This window comes from Protopterus annectens, chromosome 2.part0 (genome assembly GCF_019279795.1).
Source record: "Protopterus annectens isolate FY-2018-M chromosome 2.part0, PAN1.0, whole genome shotgun sequence".
Taxonomy (NCBI): Eukaryota; Metazoa; Chordata; order Ceratodontiformes; family Protopteridae; genus Protopterus; species Protopterus annectens.
Genome location: NC_056728.1, coordinates 71061070 through 71087335, shown reverse-complemented (window position 1 = coordinate 71087335; position 26266 = coordinate 71061070). Strand labels below are relative to the sequence as shown.

Here is a 26266-nt window from a genome sequence, read left to right as displayed (position 1 = left end):
GTATTAAAGCATCTAAACAAAATACCCCGCCTACTTGTCATCTATGTTAGAGAGAAATGAGTGATATGGTGTCAAAACAGGCACGTCTAAAAAGGACATGGGGACAGAATGGAAGCCAGACTCTTCAGTTTACCTCCGAAAGGCACCTGGTTTGTTGTTGTTGGTGTTGTGTCTTTATGCTTTATGGGTTGCCACAGCAGAACTCCGGTCCGCTAATGACTGGCAGTAGATTTTTACGTGCTGGCTTGCCGGGCCTAATGCACAATCTTCAACGAAGGAACGCCCATTCACGAACGTCGCCACACAGAAGACGCTCTGAGAATCGAACGGGCAACGTCTAACTGTGAGGCGACAACGCTACCGCAGCACCACCACCGTATTGGAGGAATATACAGGAATGAATCATCCCTACTGAAAGTATCATTCGTAAAAACAGATCAGAAACGAATTTCGGATGTTAAAAGTTTCTCAAATAATTTATTTGCAAAATATAAAACAAGGCATACAGAATGCTCTAAACAATATTCGAATTAACCGATATGTCAGACATTGATAAAAATATTTGAATTACTACGGAAAATGTTTGAAATAAAATCCAAATTACATAAAATAAATAAAATAAGAGGAAACAACTGCATTTTTGCCAAGCACATCTTTTTCGCATTAAAGATATCAGTTATCAGAACTGCATAACGTGCAATATTACAGTACAGCTTTGTAAAATACAGCCATTTCAGAGCATATTTCACAAAGCAGAGTATTTTGAAGAGTTTATTGCGCATTTAAATGTTATTACAAGCACACAGCACAGTTTGTACATAATTACAAGAGCCATATTTTCAGTGTGTTTGTGCATATTTTGTGGGCACTGGAGACGGATTTCTAAAACCCAGTGCACTTGTGCTTGACAATAATATTGCAGAGAACTGGAGATTGTGTGAGCAAGAGTACATCTTCATATAGGCTGCATTTTCTGATGAGGATGACCGCAAAAAGGCATTTATTCTACTTAATTTAGCCGGGTCAGAAGCCACTGAAAGGGAATGTTCATTTGTGTATGCACCTGCTATCTTTGCAGGAGATGTGAAAATCACCATATTGTTGCACCATCAAGGCAGGACCTTGAGTGCTTAAAACATAAATTTAGAGAAATATGTATCCCCCAGACAAATGTTACAATGGAAAGGCACTTATCTTATACAAGGGATCAAAAGCCTGGTGAAAACTTTTGCAGCATATGTAACTAATTTGAGAAATAAAGTTAAAATGTCCACATGTGGTGATTTAAGTGATGAGTTGATACAAGACAGACTTGTCTGTGGTATTAAGGATGATGCCATGAGAAAGATTTTGCATCATGACAGTGATTTAACTTTCAATAAGGCCATTGAGATTTGTCAGATATACAAGCTCACAGAAAAGCACACAAATATGCTTACAAATGAGAGATGCATGCTTCCAGTAACCTCTGCAGCTCATGTTAATAGTACACAGCAAGTGGTTAAAAGAAGCAGGCCCAAGCACATGGCAGCAACCGTAGCCACTGCAGCATTCACTGGTAAACCCCAGAGCTTTCAAGCAAATTCTAGAGTTTGCACAGTCTCAGTGAAGGATAACAGTGAGTCAGCAAACAAGCATAAAGGTGAGGATGTGAGCTTACCCAGTTTTCTTTGCCAACTGAAGTAATTGTGGTGGAAATCATAAAATTGAAAAGGAAAAATGTTTAGCTTTTGGTCAGCAATGCCACAAACACAATAAATGGAATAATTTCAAAAGGTTTTGTAAATCAAAAGGCACACATTCTTTTATTAAAGGGAATATTTTAAGAAATGAGTTGATCAATTACAAAGCTGCAACCCTGCTCTATGTTGATGGTGTGTCAGTGCTTCATGAAACAGTCAATGCAGTAGATTTATGGGCAAAGAATGAGGTATTTTGTACTGTTCGGATAAATGGCAAACCAACGGAGCTCAAAGTTGACACAGGTTCCAAAATGCAATGTTATGTCAGCAGCAACATTTGCTAGTGTGTGTCATGGTGAAAGACTTGATTTGGCAAGGTGTGTGAAGCTTGTTGTTTATGGTGGTGAAGAAATTCAGAATGAAGGCTCAGTAGTGTTTTCATATTACTCTGCTGGGAGATGTAACAACTTATTATTTTATGTGGCCAAGAGGCACGTCCAGTCGTTATTAGGACAAGGAGACAGTTTGAAAATGCGACTGTTTTCATTTAACAAGGAAGTCTGTCATGTTAGCTTAAAATACTACTACTCTAAATTCGCACATTACATTTTTTCTACGTATGCTGATCTTTTCAAAGACAAACTAGAGAAGCTTCCAGCTGTGTACTCCTTGAAGTTAGACCAGGATGTCAGTCCAGTTAACAGGCCAGCTTGGAAAGTTTTAATAGCTATGTAGGACAGAGTCAAAGCTGAGTTAGATAAAATGGTGCGACAAGGTGCGATTTTCCCAGTTGGTTCATCTACTCCTACTGTATGGGCATCTTCCATGGCGGTAGCATGTAAGAAAAGCTCAGACGACATCAGAATATGTATTGATCCATGACATTTGAACAAAGCACTAAAGACCTCATCATCCCATGTGCACAGTCGATGTTGCAGCTCTGATGCCAAATGCCAGTGTTTTTTTCTATCTTAGATATAAAGACTTCATTTTGGCAAATTCAGCTCGACAAGAAATCATCACTACTAACTACGTTCAATACTCTGGAAGGTACAGATTTTTTAAGAATGCCACCTGGAATAAATTCTGCAAGTGAAGTCTTTCAATATGCAATTGAGCAACTTTTTTCTGGGTATCCTTGTGCTATTATAGTAGTACTAATAGGAGGCAATAGTGAAGTTATGCATAAAAGAAACTTCACAAAAGTTCAGGAAAGAGTATGTCAAGTGAATCTTAAGCTCAATCCACAGAAATGCAAATTCAGGCTACAAGAGGTTACTTATGTTGGTCATTTATTTACCAGTTCAGGCCTACAACCAGACCCTTCTAAGCAAACAGCCATTCTTTAGATAACCGCTCCAGTTCAAGCCCTGCAACGTTTTATTGGCATGGTTAACTATCTAGGCAAGTTCATTCCAGACTTGATTCAACTTTCAGCACCACTCATATCATGGTCTTGGTTAGAGCAACACCAAAGCGTATGCGATATCCTGAAACAAAGAATTAGCAGTCCACCAACCCTCACACATTATGATGTCCATAAGCCAGTCACCCTTTCATGTGATGCATCGACATTTGGCCTAGGTGTAGTCATTCTACAAGAGGGTCAACCTGTTGCCTATGCATCGAGATCTCTTACCCAAAATGAAATGCAGTATGCTCAGATCGAGAAAGAGCTTTTGGCAATTGTGTTTGCATGTTTAAAGTTCCACGATTATGTTTCTGGTAGACATATCCAGATCGAAAAAAAACAGCAACACTTAGTCACTAACTTGAGAAAGCCTATGCATTCAGCTCCAGCCAGACTGCAATGTATGATGTTGAGATTGCATTAGTATAATTTAGTCTTGTCTACAAGAAAGGCAAACTTCTTTATCTAGCTGATGCATTATCCAGATTGCCTAGACACACCACTGAACAGCATGAGAATGAGAACCTTGATTCTGAAGTCATGGAAATGAGAAATGTTTCTTCCACACGTCTTGGTGAGCTGAGACATCACACGGCCACAGATCCAGTTTTATAGAGTCTCAACCCCTTTATCAGTCAAGGACAGCCGTCAAAGCAATCTAATTTACCTCAAGAAGTGCAACCTTATTTTCCAATAGAGATGAGATTTTGTCAGACAAAAGTATCAATATGGAAGGTCCAAAAGTAACTGCTCCAAAGTCCTTGTAACAAGAGTACATTACTATCTTGCATTGTGGTCACCCAAGAACAGACTCTACCAAAAGAAGGGCAAGAGGTCTACTATTTTGGCCTTCTATGCCACAAAACATTGAGAGAGCACTTTTATCTTGTTCTGTGTGTAACAGTACTGAGCCACAATACAGGAGGAGCCACTTAAGCTAAACCAGATTCCTGAACTACCTTGGTGGACAGTATCCACTTATATTTTTGAGTGGAACGGTCAACATTATTTGGTGTTAGTAGACTCTTATTCAAATTGGCTTGAGATTGACCTACTTCCTATTCTAGCATCCAGTACTATCATTACCAAGATGAAGCATCATTTTGCAGTCTATGGTAGTCTGCACAAAGTTATCTCTGACAATGGGACACAGTTTACAAACCAACAGTTCAAAAGATTTGCCGAAGAGTGGGATTTGACTTATGTCACAAGTAGCCCTGAGTATCTGCAGTCAAATAGTTTGACAGAACATGCAGTTCAAAGTGCAAAACAGTTACTCGAGAAGTCAAAATGAGACAATAGTGATGTTTTCCTGAATCTCTTGAATCTCAGAAATATTCCTCGTGATAAACATCTTGGTTCACCTGCTCAGAGACTTCTGTCGAAACAGTCAAAGCCACATTACCAGTTAGTAGTCAATTGTTGATTCCATGTGCCAAGAACAAAAGGTCAGTGAAAACCAATCTATTGAGCATTTAACCCAGAAGTCCTACTACGATAAGACCAGCAAACCGCTCAATCTATTAAGAGAAGTAAAAGTGGTAAGGATGCAGACGTCCAAAGGTTATGACTGCACTGGAGTCGTGAAGAATTTTGCCCAGAGCTGTACATTGAGGAATTACAAGCAGTAGAGTTTAGTGGAATATGAAACATTTGATGCTGGTGTCTTTTCCTATACCACAGCACACAGCCTGTGAGAAAGACACTTTACCTCAGAGTGAGTTGTTCAGTGTTCCAGTTCCAGAGGACGTTCCAGAGAATATTCCCATTCTTGTGATGAATCCAGAAGTTCCGGATACTAGTTATTCACCAAAGACTCTCCCTGCTGCTAAATTCAGTTCAGATTGTTATGTTACCAGATCTGGTTGCATCCCCAGACCATGTAATAGATACATGACAACTTGGACATGAACATTGTGTGTTTGTTTCTGATGTCTATAATAATGTATGCCTAACTCCAATGTTATTTTCTGCCAAGGGCAATCTTTTTAAGAGGGAGGATGTAGATCAATGTGTGTATGTATTTTTAAGAAGCTATCCAAGGGCTTGCACAAGTGTTTAAATACTGAGCCCATGCAAGCCTGACTGCCATTTTGTAGTAAGCTGTTGAGATGCAAGCATGTATTTATGTAAAGTCTATCAGGTTGTTTATATTTTATGATGCTGCTATCCATCCTGATGTGTTTCTATGTATTAAAGCATCTAAATGAAATAACCAGCCTGCTTGTCATCTATGTTGGACAGGGACGACACCCACATTAAGGAATTATGATGTGACAAAACACTCTACAAAGGTCAAGTAGTTATCTAAATAAGGAATGACTGGTAAGACTCAGAAGGGTCAACATTTTTTAGAATTTTGGTATTTTTACAAACTGGTTGAATAAGAAAATCTCTGCAACTGGCCTCCAGGAAAGCTCATTCTTTGAAACTACAAAACAATCTGGAAAAAGCCTTCTTCCCTTTGTTCTAAATGTACTGGCAGTACAAGTCCTACATTAAGCCTCTGTTGAAGAACCTGAGGAGAAATCTATGACTTATAGGGTAGGAAAGAATCTGCTTGAAAGGAGGTATGTTTATGCAATTCTAACGCTAAATCTCTTGTACCAGTATTAGTATACAAGAGTCTTAAACAATCTCTTACCAAAGGGAAAAACTGAAGCAAATATAATTTTGTTGTGAAATCTGTTCAATATCTTATCTTCTTATCCTCGGGAAGGGTTGGTATAAGTGGTGGAAGTTGGTATAAGTGTTTTGTCTTTTCTGGGGACTAAAGACAGAGTCAGGGTTACTGCAAGTCGCAATTAACATATACTCAGACTGGCATAATTAGAGGAATGTGTATAGAATGAGATAAATTCACTTGCCACATTATAATATAACATCAGTTTACAAGACATGTACTTGTTCTCACAAAAATACATTATTCATCCTTGAACTAGTTTTAGAAAATGAAAACTCCTAATGGAGTTGGAGAGGACTAACCTTCCTCTGAATAAGAGTTTTGGGCCCCAGAATCAGTCAAAGGAAAAAGCCCTGTTGCTGTCTGTGTCAGAACCCTCCAACACATTTTCTTCAGGAATGTACTAACTTATTTAGTCTGCTGGTAAGTTGTCACAAAGTGCTATTCAGCATAGAAAACCTGTAATACACTCCTGGCTAAGGTAAGAAAATCAGCCTTATGAAGACAAAATGTCTTTTGAGGAACAATCTATAACTATTTCTTTTTTCTAGGGACATCTCTGGAAGGAAACCATGTAATTTCATCTGGGGCAAAGAGGTCTTTTTCCCCAGCTCTGCTGAGAAGCGCCTCACAGTGAAACTCCCAGAATCAAAGAAGATGGTTCTCCAATGCCCAGACTGGATATTGGAACAGTCAGAGAGGTCATGGAAAATCCCCTGTCCATCATGGTAGAAGGGACTACACCAGAGGAATCTGGAGAAGCCATGAAGTCCTCAGAGGAACAACAAATAGCCACTGCAGTGTCACCCATCAGTGACTGAGGTGCTGTCTTGAGGCCACTGTGTAGGCAAGGGGTCCCTATTACATTTTTGTTTAGGTACAGCAGGAGAACAAACGGCAATATAACTGCTAAGAATCCATGTTGTAGCTGAAGAAAAACCTGTCTGCCTGTAAGAGATGGTGGGATGAGTTGACTGGAAGGCAAGATGTCAAATAAAGTGTACACAAGCAGCATACACTCTTACACTTCTCCACACAGTCCCTCAAAATTCAAAAGAAAAACACTAGTAGTACACAGAATTCTGGCAGGGTTTTAAATCCCTTTCACAAAAAGTGCTCTAACAGAAAACAAGAAATGAAGATAAGCTGTAATAAAGTGTACACAAGCAACAGACAAAATACATGTCTAGTCCCGAAATATACTTTCTGATGCTTAAATACAACACCTTCAAGCAGTAAAATAATGAAGGTAAGTTGTCACAAGGTGTACACAGGCACCAAAACATTCAAACACCATTTTAAGCATGTAGAAACACTTTCCAGTCTTTAAATCTTTACACCTAGTTTAAAATGTCTCAAAGGCAATACATTTTTCTCACAAAAACAGTCTCAGTATTCAACAATAAGCTCAATTCTAAAAATAGCAATTTCTGACAAGAAACGTTTGACATTATCAAAACTGAAAATTAAAAATACATCAAAAATATTTAAAAGGCAACATTTTCTGAGTGGAACTGTTCCCCCATAATCCCCCTTTACTGCCAGAAATGATGCCTGTAGCCAACTGCTGCTCCTTTGAAGACTCAAAGCTGTTTTTGCTTGAAGTGGCAAGAAAGTACTGACATTGTCTACAATTTGACAGTTGATTTCCGTCAAAGGGACATGCCAATCAGCAGTCAATAGTGGAGGTGTGGGAGGAGCCAAGGCTGTTCGAAGCCTGACCAGATGTTGCTCCGTGGGCAGGATACAACCCAAATAGCCTAAGACCACTGCAGCAGTAAAAAATGATTATCAGCAGCTGCTACTCTGAGTTCATTCAATGAAATGCAAGAGGACCAAACAAATGATTGCCACTATTACCAGGTCATCAGAAGCCAATAATCTACTATTAGAAGGCATTCAATGAACAAAGAACCAAGGTGGGATGCAAGTCAAGTGTTAGAACTTGGAAAGCCATATATGGTGAGGCCAAATAGCTGCATTCAAAATGTTGGTGGCCCTTCTCACAAGATATGAGGAAAACAAAATAACAGCTGTCAGAAGAAATGAACAGACAAAGGTCCTGCTTCATAATATAGTATAACCCTGTAAAACACATGAAGATGTGCCTCAATATGGATTTAAAGTAACTGGGTTCCCTTTTCATGGCTATGACACAACAAAAATGCATCCTAGCTTTATCAGAACTGACTCAGCAGAACATGTACTCAGTCATTTTTCATTGCCAGAGTGAGGAAGCTTTAATATAAAAACTTACATATATCTACTACACATCTGAAACTTCAAAAAGCTAAGTATTTCTTTGTTTATTCATTCATTCTTTCAGTCCTTAACCATGCAAGTTAAGTGATTAAGGAAGGACCCTTTTCAGCTATAAAGTCTCTAAACTGCCTAATCAATAACTGTACTATCACTCTCATTTACCATGACAGAGATTTTCCAAGAAGGTTCCAGTATTGTGGCTGCTCATTAAGGAAGACATACAGAGCCTCATATTTGTTTGACCCATTTAGCCATTGGTCAACTATTCAAATGTTTGTCTGCATCTATTCCAACTCTCTTACCCAACTGCAGTCAGACGTGCCTGATGTGATCACTGGGTGGGTCCTCCATCTACAGAGCTGGATAACAATCACTATTGAGCAGCTAGTCTCTTTCACTAGTCACCTCAGCACAATACCCACTTCCAGGACGTAAAGCAGAAATCCAGTCCCTTTACCCTCTCTTTCCAAATGGCCCTTCAGTTCTCTGTACTGGCAGAGGCACACCTTGGTACTCTGTCTAAGCACCAAAGGGAAAGGACACAGCCTTAAAGTAGAAACACATACTTTAGTACTGTCGGGCCATCACAATTGCTAATGTTAATAAAAATAAAACAGCACACAGAAAAGGCAAAAATACTGATAATATTACCAAAAATCAAAATGTGTACTCAAATTTGAAACTGTTTTGTGATTTCCTTCAAAGTATATGCAGACAAATAAATGCAGAAGATTGTTCTAAATCCAGAATTACAGTATCATCAGAAGATAAACAGGTCAATATAAGGACACCTTAAGGAAGACAATTACCTGCTTCACAATTATTTTTTCAATCCTCTCCACAAGGCTCATGTTATCACCAGTTTCAAGACCGTGAAGCTGTGAAAGAAGTCCTGTACGCAAGGAGTTTTCTTCTTTTTCAAACACTGACCGCACAGCAAGAATCATCTCTCCTCTCCAGTCTATGCCAGCATCTGAAGCAGACTGAAGAAAAAAGTCAAAGTAAAACAAAAATAAAGCTGGATTATCTTTTATTTAGACACAAGAACAGTCATTGCAGAGAAAAAAGTAATCACTGAATGCCAACCTGAATGACCTTTGTGGCTCAGCAAATCACCTGTCAACGCAAGAGTTCTTCAACAGCATTTAGTATGTGATGCATTCTGGATCAACAACATATTCATTGTACTTCATTCTTGCAACCACTATGGAAATTGCATTTTACATGAAACAAGCAACGCACATGAAAAATAATCTCAAAGATAGTAGTACAATTCCCTACAAACAAATTGTCCTGGACTTAGGAAACAAAAAGGTTAGCATATTATACTACAACCTGGTCCTCTGTGCTGTCTTTTAATCATCTTACTGAAAAAAAAAGTACTTGTATCACATTAGTCATTACTACCTTCTGGAAATGATACGCAAATCTAATCAAAATTAACCTCTCCCGCGTCTTGTAGGTTATGCCTCAAGACAATGAATACATGCCTATTGAAAATCAAAATTCTACTTAAATGAGACAGATGAATTTAAAAAAAATAAACTTGCACTAATTCTTATTTCAGGTTCTATGGACAGTGACACAAAGGAGCACACAAACAATGACTTGCTACAAAGATGGTGCCCTCAGCTGCTATTATTCTTCACGTGCATGTGATGTAGCTGCATTTGGTAAGCAATTAAAGTTACCAGATCCCCTGGTTATCATGTCAGAACAAAACATACTGTAGAATAAAAGACAAAATGTTTTTAACCCAAAGGAACAGTAAACTGACAAAACACAGCACAATCAAACTGATTCTGGTAACTGGAACTCTCTTTCTAGATGTCATCTAAAATAAATTATACATTTTCCAATAAATGGACTGACCTTAAGTGAAAATGTCTCTGACAGAAGCAGTAAAACAAACAACTTAATCCTCTTAATAGTAATGTATTGATAGCTTTAAAGTTTTTTTGTCAATGATTTTCATAACTTAATGAGAAACTGCCTAAGGAACTCCAAACAGACTGTGACAGAATGGTTTATATCTATCACCCCACTTTTCACTTACTTCATTACTAATTGTTTCCAAAAAAATAAATTATGTAGACCTTCTCAATAAACATATCCTTTAATTTCATTTTTTTTTTTTTACCAAACAGTCAAATGTTGATATCATGCGAGCCACCCTGAAACTTGGTCCTTTAACTGAACTTTTCTTGCAACAGAAAGGATGTGAAATACAGTAGTATAAATATGCATTACTAAACGTTGGTTTTCTCTATACAGCATATGCAAAACCAGTTTTTGAGTATATAATAGTGGTGTCAAGACAGTTAACTGAATTTCTGTTAAAGGTGAAAGTAAATTTTGGGAACTTAGTTGCACTATTTAAACATTCAATAAATTCCTGTGGCAATGCTTCAGGCCACTCCATAAAATAAAATATCATCTAGAATGCGCAATACAATCTGCAGTACTTGTAAAAGTAGGAATTAAATAATGTTTTCCTAAGCATACAGAACCAAGTTTGAATAGATGGGGATACATGCAGCAACCATTGCTACATGCCTCGTTTGTCTAAATATCTTGCCTTCAAACTATATAAAGTTGCTGTGTAATACAACAGAAATACAATCTATAATCAGATTTCACCTGTTTTACGGAAGTTGCAAGCCAACAGACTAACATTAAATAATCTAAGCCCATCTTCCTTTGGTATACTAGGGAATAAATGTATGACATCAACTGTCAGAAAACCTAGGTTCTTATCCCATAACTTTTTTTTAATGTTGCCAAGAAATCCCAGAAATCCTTCAACACGAGCATTTGTTTTCCAACAGTAGGTTTCAGAACACAATCTATATATACATCCAATGCATATGTCTGAGATCCCTGTGCTGCAACAATTGTCTAAAGGGGGTGTAAAATGCACTTGTGTATTTGTAGAATTCCAAAAATTGTAGAAATCATAAGGATGGCATTCCTTAAAAACATGCAAATACAAGGGGCTGTTTTTCCAACAGAAATTCTTCTAGTTGCAAATCTTTTTTCTGTATGCTGTGTGTACCTCATTTCTTGAAACCTGTTCATAGGTTTTATCATCATGTAAAATGTTTAACATAGCACTAGAAGAGTTAACAGCATCAAAAATCACCATTCCTCCCCCCTTGCTGCGTTTCATAATACATATGTTTGCCATACATTAGGGAATTTAAAATTAAAAAAAAAAAAACAAAGAGCCTCAGCAATTCAACTGCAAAAGGTTTTACTGATGTTTCTGGTACCTCGGCTAAATGCCTTCAGGGAATAATTTGTGTGTAAATTATTCCCTGAAGGCATTTAGCCAAGGTACAGAAAACACCAGTAAAACCTTTTGCAGTTTTTTTAAAGTTTTTCAAGTTTTGCTGTTCGATATGGAATTTAAAAATTCGCTCTCTTTATGATCGAGATTGGGCTTGAAATATTTTTTCTTTGTTTTTGCTAACTTATGTATATCTTTATCACATACCTTCTTGAAGGCTTGAATAATGGGGGTGCAAAGGTGGATTAAATATACTTCTTCGAAAAACATACTTTTCTACATAGTCTGCAAACGTATTGTTGGACTCAGTAAAATGCACTGCCAGATTTAATTTCCCTGTGAATAATCTGAGTTCCACTATGGAATCGGTCATATCAAATTATTTCCTCAGGAATCTTGAAGCTTTTTTTCAAAAGTCAAAAAATGATCTAAGGTTCTAGCCAGATGGTTATAGTTGATCACTTTTTGTGTGATAATACCAAACCATCATATTCAGGAGTAATTACTTCTTTTTCTCCTCCCCTGCCTCTCTTGGAGGTGCCTTGATTCAGGTAATATATTGAGGTAGTTGTGTTGGTTTTAACATTTCACATCTTCCATACAATTCCCTTGTATGGGGACCTGTATCTTTCAAGGGATCTGAATGGCTCGCCAACCATTCTGATCTCCTGTGGAAGGGGGGGGATCCTCCACATTATTAACTTCATAATGAACCCTTCTTTCTTAACTAAACTCATCTAAATCATTCACATTGCTGCTATTGTCACTTCATAGCATTGTGGTACACAGAATCAGGCATCTTCTCCATGTGGGAGTTCTTCTGAAGTGCCTTAATAGAGTAAAGTTTGCTTGATCTCACACTGTTTCAAATGTTTTCTCATTTATCCTTTTTATGCTTTTGCCTGTTTTTATATATTCATTTTCCTTTATCTCTAACCATATTGCAAGATGATGAGAAAAACTTGTTACAACTACCTCCCCTTCTCCTATAACCAAACCTTCTGCTACTATAAAATCCACTTCAGTTCTATACACACCCCCTTTTGTAAGTCCATGACTTGTCCAAAAGTTTTAGCTTACCACATCTTATAACTTCTAACATTTTTCTTACACAATTTCCTTTTTAAGCTAGCCTCTTAAAATCACAATTAAAGTTTCCTGATGATACAATATTCATATTTATCACTACATAGTCTACAATTTGATGAAATAAGTTTTCCCTTTTTTACAATTAGTATAAGCACAGAATGTTATAATTCTATATACCTATTCTTTCCATTTAAATTTACAATCATTAATCTTCCCATTTTTGCTAAAGTTACATCTAATATCTTTACTGTATTTCTACAGAATACAACTATTCCAGGACATCTCTCATTTCCCAAATTCCAGATTATCTCTTCACCCCATAGTTTTTCTGTTTGTAATCTTTCATTTGTAAAAAAAAAAAATCTTGCGTCTTCGAATATAATTACACCTAAATCATATGTATTACACCACTCTAAAATTTCTAATCTTACTATATTTCTTAATACTATCTACATTTATAGAAAGCACTCACATTTTAATTTCCCTTTTCCTTAAATTTATGGTTTTATAAGTTCATAGGACATTACTAGGCAAGCTTTCTTAACAGGTCATTCTAAGCCTAGCCAGTTTCCTTCTCCAGAGTGAGGATCAAACATTGTTACCTTGTGTCTAAGAGTTAAACACCTTAACTGTCATAACCAAGCCTTAATCATTCTCTCTCTCTCTCTCTCTATATATATATATATATATATATATAAATATATATAAAATATATAAAACGTGTGTGTTTTCATTTCTTTTGTACTTAATCCTTTACATTTTCTTTTTCCTGTCTTTGATCCTTTCACCAATAGAATTCTTTTCCCCCTTTTGCTATCTCCCAATTTATGTCTTTCCTTCATGGGTTCATAGGTAGATACTAGGCTATCTGCCCTAGGGCATTTATAAGCCTAGCCAGAGTGTATTTGGCTTCCACCTCCCTATTAGATTAGCCTACTGTGCGCCTCTGTAAAGTAGGTCACAGAAGATACCCTTTTAAGAATAGTTTACTGTGCCTCTGTCTAGCAGGGACACAGGAGAGATCCCAGGGCTGAATTTGCCATTTCCTATCCACGTGTCCAAATTTCGCTTGAAGAGGGTCAGCGAGGGGCTATGTCTAACATGAACTGGGATTCTATTCCAGAGTGAGGGGAGCCTCTGGGAAATGAATCTGTCCCTCCAGCATGTCCTATTTATTTTTGTGCTGAGGTTTAGGTCCCTGGAGCGTGTAGCTCTAAGGAACTTGGATTTTTTGAGGTGGAGCATGTCCATTAATTCTGGGTTTGACATGGCTTTGTAAATCAGGCATAGATCGCCTCTGAGTAGGCGGTAAGCAACTGAGTAGAGCTGGAGTTTCTTTAGTCAAGCTGCATAGGACATCTGTTTGTAGCCCATGATCCTCTTGGTTAGGTACTTTTGGGGTCTCTCCAGTTGCCGCAGGTGTCGGGTAAGGTATATCCCAAAAGGGGCATTGTATTCAATTATGGGCCTGATGAGTGACGAGTAGAGGGGCACAATGACCTCTCTTGATCTAGATGCGAACCCTTTCGTGATAAGGTGGGCTATATAGAAGGTCTTTCTAACCACTTTGGCAACGTGATTATCAAAGGAGAGATTACTATCTACGTTGGTCCCCAAATCTCTAATTACTTCTTCCGTACTTAATGGATTACCACCTATGTGGTAATTTGTGGGCACCTTGATTTTCCCAAAGGGGATGACTATGCACTTTTTAGCATTTAGCTTGAGGCCGTGGCTGTGGCACCAAGCATCTGTCTCTGTGAGACCCTTTTGGAGGATGCTTGTGTCAGGTGGAGATTCGATTATGGCCCCCAGTTTGCAGTCATCTGCGAACTTTGTCAGCCATAATCCCCCCGTGTTAGCCTGAACCTCAGAGAAGTATATACCGAACAAGAGAGGTCCCAGAACTGAGCCCTGTGGGACGCCACTTGTAACTGGTTTGGATTCAGACATGGCACCTGCGATTCTGACCATGTGGGTTCCATCTCTGAGCCAATTATTTGCAACCCATCTTGTGATATAGGGGTTAATATTTAAGCTGGTAAGCTTATTTATGATGCCCGAGTGGGGTATTGTGTCAAAGGCTTTTGCGAGGTCCAGGTAGGCTGTGTGGACTACCTTGCCCTCATCTATGGCTTTGGTAACTGTTTCAAAGAAATCAACTAGGTTTAAGAGGCAAGATCTGCCCTTAACAAAGCCGAATTGGGTAGGGTCCAGTGTCTGGAGGCTCCCAATGTCTTTGTTTATGAGTTCCATGATAATACGCTCCATAGCTTTACAGACCAGACTAGTCAGGCTTATGGGGCGATAGTTTCCGGGTCCGTTGTGGCACCACCTTTGTGGAGTGGGACCACTGTAGCTGTACGCCATTCTTTGGGTACATATCCTGTAGTAAGGCTAAGTTTGAACAGTGACTTAATGTGAGGGTTCAGTTCTTCTTGGAGCTTGTGTAAGACACAGCCTGGGACACCGTCCGGTCCCATAGATGCTGTGCTTTTTGCTTTGGAGAGGGCAGCTTTCACCTGTGCATCTGTGATGTCAGGGAGGTTACATTCAGTTGGGATAGGCGTTTGCTCCTTTGGGGGGAAGGGGGGGAGAAGTTTGCGCTGAATCGGTCTGCCAGGATGTTGGCTATGTCTGTAGGTTCGGTATATTTTGTACCGTTATGCAACAATTCAGAGCATATCTGGGAGTTTCCACCCATGTTTCTGACATAACTAAAGAAGGCCTTGTGATTATCTTTAGTGTCTAGGGCAATTTTTCTTTCGAAACTGGCCTTTGATGATTTTATGAGGGATCGAAGTTTCTTGCTAATACTGATCAGAGATGCCTTCCCTTTTTGGGATGTTGCTCTGTCATGCAGGTAGCTTCCTCCTTCTGTTGTATAGCTTATTTACGGCCGGCGTCCACCAGACCGGTCTCCTGTTTTTGGAGGAGTGAGTCTTGGTTTTATTTGGGATAGCACGATCCATGCATTCCTGCAGGTGCTCATAGAATGCATTTGTAAAGGATTCTGCGGATTGGGCTGAATTATCCTCTGGCCCAGGGGCTTTCAAGGATTCCACCTCAGTCTTGAGAAGTGCAAAGCTGGCGTTGGAGAAATTCTTTACAGTGATTTCCTTGGCTGGGGGTGGGGACGGGATATGGATGTCCAGGGAAATTTGTTTATGGTCTGATCTTACCAATGAGGGGTTTACCTCTGGTGTGGAACATAGAGTCCCCATAGGTTCATAGGTTCATACTAGGCTATCTGCCCGAGGGCATTTACAAGCCTAGCCCATAGTTTTGTGGCTTACGCCACCCCTTTAGTATGGGGAACTATACCCATTATTTTGCTGTGCCTCTGTCGAGCAGTGACACTGAGGTAATCCCTGGGGTATGTTGTATTATCAATTATTTCAGAAGATTCTATGTCCTCAGTCTTTTTTCTCATCTAATTTTCTTTTAGTTCTACTACTTCTAAAATTTCTTCCGTTTAGGAATTTTCTTCTTTCTTTTCCCTTACTCTTATATTTTCATTTTTGCAATCCATCCATAAATGTACAATTTTTTTACAATTGTAAAATTGCATTTCACATTTTTTGTATCATGTCCCATTTCCCCACAACTATAACATTTTCTTTTGTCACACACTTAATAAATGCAGTCTTCTAAAAAAAAATACATGTTTTGGGTTGTCCCCAGTATTTTACAACACCCTTATTTCTTGTCACATTTATCATGCTTGATATTATGTACAATTATTTTTCTCTTTCTATTTTTAACTCAACATTACAATCCCAGCCACCAGTCTATAAACCTCTTTTTGTCAAAAACTTTTGCAGTGTCCAGTACTTCTTTACATAAAGATTACAAATGTCCTTTCAAAGTCTCTGTTTCTACCTCTTCAAAATTGTACATGAATTTTCTTTTAATGTTTCCCTGTTAAAATGCTTTTATCACAAAGCTTCCATTGGTTACAGTCTTTATTTTCATATTCTCCAAGGACATTTTCCATTGAAAAAACAGTCTCAAATACAATGTCACAAAATGTCTCTCTGTTGAGAATAAATGCCCCCTACATCATGTGCTTTTATACCCAAAGGAGCTATTAAATTGTCCCACACTATATACCTATCCATCTTTTTGTCTTCATTACTTTACTTTACATACTTCCATTTATCATTTTCTTCTGCCTTCTTTTTCTATTACTACACTTTTGCCTTATTTTACTTTTTCTGCATCGTCCTTTTGTATTTTCTCCATAATGCCCCCTCCCCAGTAAATATCTAATTTTCCAGGTTCACTCTGTACCACCATTTATTTAAGGAAATCATCCTGCAACCCTCTCTACTGTTGGGTTGTAATTATACATCCACCATTTGCTGGCTCATCTCTAAACAGATTTCTTTGAAACAATTCCTCAGACTCCTGCACACATTCTCTGGTTTTGATATTTGCTTTCTCTTCACTTTTGTTCACCACTCCAGCTTCCTTCTCTCTATCTGCCTCCCTGTTTCTATGGGCCACCTCTGTGCATGGAAAGGAAACAGGAAGTGCTCCTCCAAAGTGGGTCCAACTCACAACAATGACGAGTAGGGGAAATTCCCTGATGCCCTGGCCAAATTTCCCCAAGTAGTATAAATACCACCTCAAGCCTCCCTTGCAAAGAGGCTAACCAAGTGGGAACTAACCTAGGCAACAATTAATAAATTATATATCTTATTATATGGCTAGGGAGGTACAGACTTTGCTTACTTGCAGTTCATCGAACAAGTAATTTATCAGATTGTAAACATCAAATGCAACTCATCAACTCTAACATGGGAGAGTTACGGACTTGCCAACCAGTCTAACTGCATTTCAATGAAATAACAGTCATAATGGTTGGACCCCCCCCCCCCCCATTCTCACTGGTTCCTCAAATCTTGCAACTTCAGTTTAGAATGCTTGGACAGCCTGCATTACTGTTAGTTGTATTATGAGATATTTCTGTCAGAAGGCCAAATTTTCATCACAGAAAGGCATCCTCATTCTTAAGTTTAGAACTCTTTTGGAGGCAGAAACTGCAATCCCTTAAAGGTTCTTCTTATACAAACTGGTAGATACGAGATGCACTTGATACAGTCAGAACAACACCGTCACACATTCCACATACTCAGAGGGGAAGGCTGGCTCTGGATACAAGAATGAGTGAATCTATTGTAGGACACCTCTACCTTCAACACACACTTCCTGGACCAGCACTCTTATCTGGAAGAAAGCTCATATTCAGGAACTAGGTCTATTTACTCTAGTCCAGTGCCAATAGTACAGCAATTGCTGTTAAGTTCAGAAATTAAGCACTGAAACGAACAGAGCATTATTGTTATTAGTTAATAACATCCATTAATTTACCTTTATTAGCTAAGAGCTTAGTCTTGCTACATTAATTCAAAAGTAAGCTCATAAACAACCTTACCTTTGGGGTAGTCTGTCATTGTGGCATGTGTCTGTTAATATATATAACTTTTCACTAAAAACACCTACCATGGGAAATCCACTACTGCACATAATAATCCTCTCTTATTTCTATATACTCTCGCTCTCTCTCAACCACCTCCCTCCCCTACTTCTGGCATCAGGATGTCAAGTGTCAAACGGGTAATTAGTTGGCTCATTTTCAGGTCTTTCTCATTCCAGACTACAACCATACTACCCTAAGGTCCAGAGAATGACCAGTCTAATCTCAGCCCAATGAGATGCCATGGGGCAAGAGAAAGACATCTGGAAGAGAACCTAAACAGTGAATGGAAGAAAGTGAATATGGTACCCATCCCAGCTACAAGCACAGGTCAGGAGAAAGAGGGGATTGAAGAAGGAAAATGATACTGCAAAACATCCATAATTATGGTAAGTTCCATGCACAACTATACAATATTCTTCATAGTTCACTTTTGGAGTACTGACTCTTGGGAGTACTCCTGGAGTTGTCCTAGCCCTCTGGACATGGTCCCTAAATTGTAATGCCTAGCAAAAATGTGGCCTGATGGCCAAGTTGCTGCTTCCATAATGTTTTTGGCAGAGACTCCCATTAGGAAAGTTGTAGTGGCAGCCATATTCCTAGTCAAGAAAGCTTGGACAGAGACAGGGACTTGTTTTCCATGGTTTAGGTAACAAAAGGCAATGCAGTCAGCAATCCCTTTAGAAATGGTCTACTTGCTGACAGGTTTCCTTTTTTCCTTTGCATAGTCAACAAAAAGATGGTCTGACTTTCTTTCTCTTTTTCCTGTCTAGGTAGAATCTAAGTTGCCTGTACACATCAAAGGAATACAACACAATTTCTCCCATTTTGTGGTGAAGAGAAAGAATGGTGGAACAACAACCTGATTTAAGAAGAGTTCAGCCACGACTTTGGGCATGAAAAGTAGGATTAGAGCATAAAATGGCCCTGTCCTAATGAGAAAAAAATAAATAAATGCTCTCTACACATGACAGCCTGAAGTTCAAAGATCCATATAGCAGAAGTCAAGGCTACCAACAAGACAGTTTTCCATGTCAGCCTCTTGACAGTGGGTGGGGCAGCTGGTTCAAAGGGGGCATACTTAGCTTTTCTAGCATAAAATGTAGGTCCTAGGGAGGCAGTAACAATTTTTTTTGGGGGGGGGCTTAAGTAGAGAACCTCCTTTAAAGAACTACTTTACAGGTAGTTGTGAGAATTAAGAGGGATGCAATAGCAGACAAGCAGATAAGGCAGTGTCACACACCAGGACAGATTTATTTATTTGCAGTTTGTTAACCAGGAAAATCCATTGGGCCACACATAGCCTGTTTTCAGTGGAGGCCCAGAGAGAAAAGCTCCTCAGTACAATAAAAATAAAGTTACCTGAAATTTACCAAGCAAATTAGGGAAAAAAGTTAGGAATTCAGTGATCATACAAACAGCAGTGACAGATTACATAAAAAAAAATAGAGAATAATTGTGGCATGGAGAAATTTTAGGTAACCGTGTTAGTGACAAACATACAAAAATGCAATGTTAGTAAAAGGTATTCATGGTGGCTGAGTGCAAGCACAGTTCCAGGTGGAAGATAAGTGTGTATAGATGTTTTGAATTGGGCAAGATTTTGTGTTGTTCTAATAGCTAATAATGGTACAGTATTCCAATTTTTGGCTATAGAGTAATAAAAGAGAAGTTGTCCTGCAGCCCAGTTTGGCTTACGAACTTGTAGAAAGTGCTGATTCTCAGATTTAAGGGGCCTGTTACGGAGGTAGAAGGTTAAGATAGAACTAAGGATAGGACAATCTCAAGGTTTAAAGATAAAACTGTGAACAGTTGTGAGTTGTAGAAAGTTGAGCTAGTCTGGTAGTTCCAGACATTTTAGGGATTGAAGAGCAGTACAGTGATGGGAGAAACCTTTGGAACTTGCGGTGAATTTTGCCATTTTATGATAATGTTTTGAGATGTGTAACACATGCCTCCGTTGTAAAGATCTGACAAATAGCTAAGGACCACTGACTGCTGTGTTTGATACAGCTGCAGTCATATGTTCAGGTAACAGTGGGAGAACTCTTTCCACTTAGTGTTATTTTTATATATATATATATATTAATATATATATATATATATATATATATATATATATATATTCCCAAGTTATTGGAGTATGGAGGCAGCCATCCTTTAGATGCAGGGTAAGCATTCGGACTCCTAGGAGAATCAAAGCTAACAGTTCTTGCGAGTCAGTATTTTAAACTTTGATACTAGTAGGATTCTGCTTAATTTTGAGATGCCCAGAATGGACTTCCAAGATCCTTCCTTTCTTGGGACTACAAGAATTGGCTATAAAATCATGCTTCTCTTTCTTTTATGCTATCAGCTCTATGATTCCCTATGCTATGAAACTCTCCACCTGTACATGCATGACATGCACTTGTGTAGGAGCTGGCAAAAGAACAATGAATTTGGGCTGTTTTCTGAAACTGTAGGTTGCAGCCTTATCTTGCTACCTGCAAAAATCAACTGTTTTGAATGATTTCTTCCCCTTGTTTTGCAGAGACTTATAGCATGCCTCCTTTTTTCTCCAAGATGCAGTGAGGAGTTGGTGTGGGTTTTCTTGGGGGTGCTGCAATAAGTCAAAGGTGCTCAGTTAGGGCCATAGGTCTCAGACCCCTCCCCTCGGGCTACTACATCTGGAGTCTGCTTGCCACTTTTTAGAAAACTTACCCTTTTTCACTACTTCCATTTTTTTTTCTTCTGCATTGCTTGGGAGGAAAGGACCAGCATTTACTTCAGTAGTTTCTGACACATCTGGATGGTGGAGACTGAAAAAGGTCTTTAGAAGACTGAACAGTTTTCTCTTTCTCCTCCAACTTTTTAAACCCCTTTTTGGGGGGGGGGGGTCCTCAAAGAGGATCTCCTTATCCAACGTAGCATTAAGGAGGTCTGCTTTAACATAGTTTGGAAAGGGCTTTCCCCCTCAGCCGGGCATGTCTCCTGACTACAGACTACACAGCAGGCTGTTCTCCATGATGCATCTACTGTACAAGAGCCACACCTGAAGCGACTAGCAACCTGAGAAAGAAGAATGCACATGTCCACATCTCCTTTTTTAAGCCTGTTTTCCTACATCCCTGTATCTTGTGTCACAACTGCAAACCTTAATACCCAGCGTAACTGAGATGTATGTTTTTTTACCAAACTGGCCTAAAACCCTACTCTTCCTGTTTTGTATGGGATTCATGCAGCTCTACTAGATCTGTTACTAGAATCCTGCTAGAGCTACCACTGGCTTCTTATACACGAGTTTATAGGACTCTTGAATCCTGCAGGGATTTGGAAGCCTGACTGCAAGGAGGCATCATGGAAATTATCATCCAAGGCTTCAACAGCTGGAGATATGGCCAGTGATCAAGATTCAGGCAGGCCCAGGAATTGAATATTCCTGATCTGGGCCTGGCAGAACATTTTTCAACTTAAGGATTTCTTCTTTATGTGAAGGTCCTCAGGGTGTGTGACTGAGAACAGGGTATCTGCAGAACGACAGTCAAGGAAAGAGGCAGGGGAGAACAGGTCTACATAAGCCTATTCCTCTGCCTCAGAATCAAAAGAATCTGGATCCTCTTAGAGAAATGCCTCTCTTTTTCTCTAAGCAGGGGATAGTCAAGCAGCAGTCTTTCAGTACTGGTTGTTTTGATTTCATGAAATCCATAACATCTTGACCTGGAAGCACTGGCTGAGAGCCAGACAGCTACAGCTGCGGCAAACCAACAGACGGCTTCTTGGGCTTAGGTGGCTTGGGTCTCATTTTTAGTGCGTATTGGGACTGAAGGCCTCATGTCATGGAGCCTGAATTTATTCCTCTCTGAACTCTTCTCTGATAAAGGAACTTACTTTCCACATTTGCTGTAGAGGGTTCTTATTTTTTGAATCATTCTTCCTTATTTGTGCAGAACTTGACAGCGTTGTTTGAAATTTCGCTCATACGTTTCCATGTTTATACACTGTGTTTACATTGGATGAATTTGCTTTTATTCAAAACCTTGTATTTTACATAGAAGCAGCATACAAACTTGCTGACCATGGAATGTGAGAACATGTGGACAAGACAAACCAGGGTATTACAGAACCAAATGCAAGCTCTGTGGGAATGGCCAAATTACCTACTTCCAAAGCGCGATGGCAAAGAAAGCCTGATAAACTGTCCTCTGATATCACTGTCCTGGAGAAACCTCATCCTGCAAATTACTCTGCAGCCATTACCAAGGTCTCAAGATGCAGTCCCAGGACTCTCTAATCAAATGTACACTGTATGACTTAACAAGAAGTAGTGTTATGTATACCTAAGCTATTTCATCTGGCATCTGCCTTAAAGCAAAACAAGAGAGAAACTAGCAGTCTCTTGTAATATACAAGTTTTTGAGTCTAACACGTACACCTACTACATCTAGTTGGAACCCCCTCTACAAGTCTTATGCTATCCCTTTACTTCTTTCCTTTTGCCTAACCAAGTCTGGATTGCACTTGCCCAGAGACACATTTCTCTAACTGCAGTTCCTGTTTTCATCCTACCTTTCGGCATCTCTGCAGCTTTTCTCTTCCAGGTACTAACTTTCAATACTTTTGGCATGTTTCTTACCTCCTCCTCAGTCTCACCAATTGTTTCTAACAGAAAATCCACTGCTGGTGTCTAACACCCACTTTTTAACCCTCACCACACTCAGGCTTCACTGCACTCCCCTACCTTACCCCCAATTCCCACCTAACCCATTTACTCTACTCTTATCCCTCTCATAGCTACTCCTCCAACTCTCTCTCTCTCTGCAATCACCTTTACACTCTACTCCTTCAGTTAACTACATCGCTTACTACCTCACTTCTACCTCATTCACCACTCTCTCTCCTACACCACTACTGCTGGCTGCTCAATTATCTACACCTACCTTCCCTTAACTACCAAATCATGCTAGTTTATTCATGCCTCCCACTTCTGTTCCTTCTCTTCTCCAGCCTGACAACTCTACCACATACACTACTAATAAAATACTCCTCCACAGTTACCTCAGCCTCACCACTTAATCCCCCTATCACAAGCTACTCTCAGATATCCCCAACTCTAACCTCTGTTCCTTTATTACATTATTTCCACACCAACATTTTCTATACCAACTAGTGCAACCAAAAATTAGCACATAAAACTACATTTTCCAAAACTCCAGGAACAACAAGACACTCTTTCAGTCTCATATATTTGTGTGGAGATATTCACCCAAACCATGGCCCCAACCACAGCTTACAACCAAAACACTTAAAATTCATCACTTTTAACCTTAGTACAACATGAAAAATTGGCGGCCTTTCACCTGGTTAACACTCTATAATCCAAACATCCTTGCCATCATAGAGACTTGGCCAAAACCTGGAATAAAATGTACTGAATTTCTACCCCATCAGTTACTGCCCTATCAGAGCAGGCAATGCGCATAAAAAGCAGGTGGAATAACCCTAGTCTTCCCAAACATCCTAACAATTATCCCCTATGCTAAAATTACACTCACATTTGGTACTGCAGAAATCCTTATAACACTCCTAAAAATAAATGCAGCCAAGATCATATGCATTGTTGTAGCGTACACCCCTTCAGGACAAAAGATACCTATCTTAGAAAATATCCTATCCTGGAATTCTGAAACAATACAAAATTAAACCTTTATCCTCAGTGGTGTTAACATCGACTGACACACTAGCTCTACACATAACCCAACTAACAGCATAAACCTCTGTGGCTTTACTCAATTAATTAATACACCAACTAGCTACACTAAAAACAAAATCCAACAATACACCCTAGACTGGATTTTGGTGTCTAATCCTACCAACTACCTTTCCTCGGGTACACTCCCTGACTCTCTAAGTGACCATCTACCAGCCTATGCCCACAGGACCATCACCCAACCCATAAAACAATACAAGTTCAAAACCATATGTAACCTACAAAAATTCAACAAAGATGTATTCATTGACTCTTTGAAAGCTACTGGCTGGATTACCCTTAAAAGACTCCCTCTTAATGAGACAGTTGAACATTTCAAGAAGACTTTCCCAAGTATTCTCAATGCACTAGCCCCACAACGAAATAAAAAAATTAAGCATAACCACGCTCCATGGCTCATCAGATCATGCAAATGCCTGAGAGAGAGATACAGCTCGGTCAACTTGGCTAAAGAATACAAATCTACAAGTATTCAGACAACTCCAGAATCAGACAAAACAACAAATATCCTATGATGAAAAACTATATTACACCCACATTCAAACTTACCATAAAAACAACCCTACAAAATTCTGGTTCTCCATATCACTACTTCACAACTCAGGAAATCAAGCCAATCCAAATCCATACCCAGACACACCACTACATAAAGCAGCCACCAAATTCAATACTTACTTTATACCAATCCATACCCAACCAAACTCTAATCCCAACTTATAAATCACGAACCACTACCCCAAATAAATCACCCAATAATAACCCTTACACACCCGCAAAAAAACTCACATAACCAACCCCTCTGTAACAACGAAACACCCCTATCCCCTTTTTAACTTTCAACCCATTCCTTTATCGTTAATAAAAAAAAACTCTTGCAACAACTTAAACACTGCTCTGCCTCAGCAAACAATTTCCTTCTCCAACACCTAAAGCTGGCTGTAGATGCAATTACATTTCCAGTTAGCATCTTAAGTAATAGATCCATAGCTGAATCACATGTCCCCACCTTATGGAAAATACTACATTATCCCCATTCATAGAAGTCACAAACGTCTGTCCCATTGCAATCTTGTCCCCCTCTCCAAAATTCTAGAAAAGTGCAAACACCTCCAACTTCTTCACCACATCACACTTAATCTTCTCACTCACATTCAACATGGCTTTAGATCTGCCCACAGCACCTCAACAGCTCTATCTACTAAATTTTTAAGGACAGTGTCAACAAAGCCCATGACACAGGTAAACTAGCATCTGCATTATTCCTAAACTTGTTAAAAACATTTGATATGGTCTCTTACTCTATAATCTCCTTGATAAACTTTCTAGTATTGTTCTTCCCCTCACTTCAGGGGCGCTCTAGCTATCTGACAGACAGCAAGCTGTAAAATGGCAGCACTCTATCTCCTATCTCATCACCCCACAAGTGTACCGCAAGGTTCCACACTTGGACCATTTTTATTTAATGTCTTTATCAACTGCCTACACGCAGCCCTCAGGTGAAGGTACTCTAACAGAATATGCAAATGATTCCACAATCATCTGCAAATTAGACATACTAACACACCTACAACATATAACACAACAAGCCTTCTCATACATAGAAACCTGATTCACTAATGCTCAACTACTGCTGAACTCTAGAAAAACAAAACTACTCCTTTTCTCAAAAAAAACACACAGCTCCACTACAACAAATCAAATTTCAAAACCTTTTCTGAAAACACAGAAATTAAATTGGTTCAACACACCAAATTCCTAGCTGTAAGAAATGACAAACTCAAATTCGACATCCATATACAACGTAGAATCAAAAACTAGGCATCCAATCTTAACAAATTTAAAGACTTTCCTAAAACAAAACAAAACAAAAAAAAAAAACAGTTTCAAAGTGGGGTCTATATTCATGCATTGAATAAGAATTACAGCGAACGCCATATAACTGAACGTTAAACAGTAAACATGCTTAACATCAAAAAGTAATTCAAGTGACCATAGCTGGCCAACAACCAGAAAGGACTATGATGCATAAGGTAAGCAAAGGAAATCTTATTTATTTTTTTTTTTAAGTTGCCCTATTCCACACGGTAGTGCGATCTCAGAGTTTAAGTGGGGGTGAAGCCCTCCAACTTAGTTGATTACATTCATGATATTGGCCAACTATGATTATTCAATGAATTATTTTACAATGTTAATCAAGTTCTGTAGTTTAAATTTGCATTAACGTTCAATTATAAGGCATTCAGTGTAATTCCTCTTCGATGCATAAACACAGACCCCCTTGAAAGATGCTATAATAAAATTACCAAGTTTGCCAAAAATTAATCCCACCTAACATGTCACTGTAAAGCCTTACATTCCCTCTGCTGGCTCAAACTCCCCCCCCCCCCCCTCCACCTTCAATACATACAACTTATTACACTACACATCATTATCCATAAACCTTTCTCTTGTCCTGCCCTCAGCCCATTAATCGACACTTAAGTACCAAATACACATCCTAGATCTACACACAAACACCTCCTTACAACTCATAAACCCCAAAAAAGCCCAGGTATAAGCCTCTATTCCTTCTCTGTTGCAAAAGCATGGAACGCCCTTTCCCTTAGCTATCACAACTAC

At 39.0% G+C, this 26266-nt stretch overlaps 1 protein-coding gene across 1 annotated transcript in view; it reads right to left on the bottom strand.

Moving 5' to 3' along the window:
- The window catches only part of PCNT (pericentrin), a gene marked incomplete in the record, with an annotated part of 2997294 nt that overhangs the window by 726887 nt on the left and 2244141 nt on the right, over positions 1–26266 (bottom strand). The window contains 1 exon segment of the mRNA XM_044060288.1: positions 8848–9021. Within this exon segment, the coding sequence (XP_043916223.1) occupies positions 8848–9021 (174 nt within the window).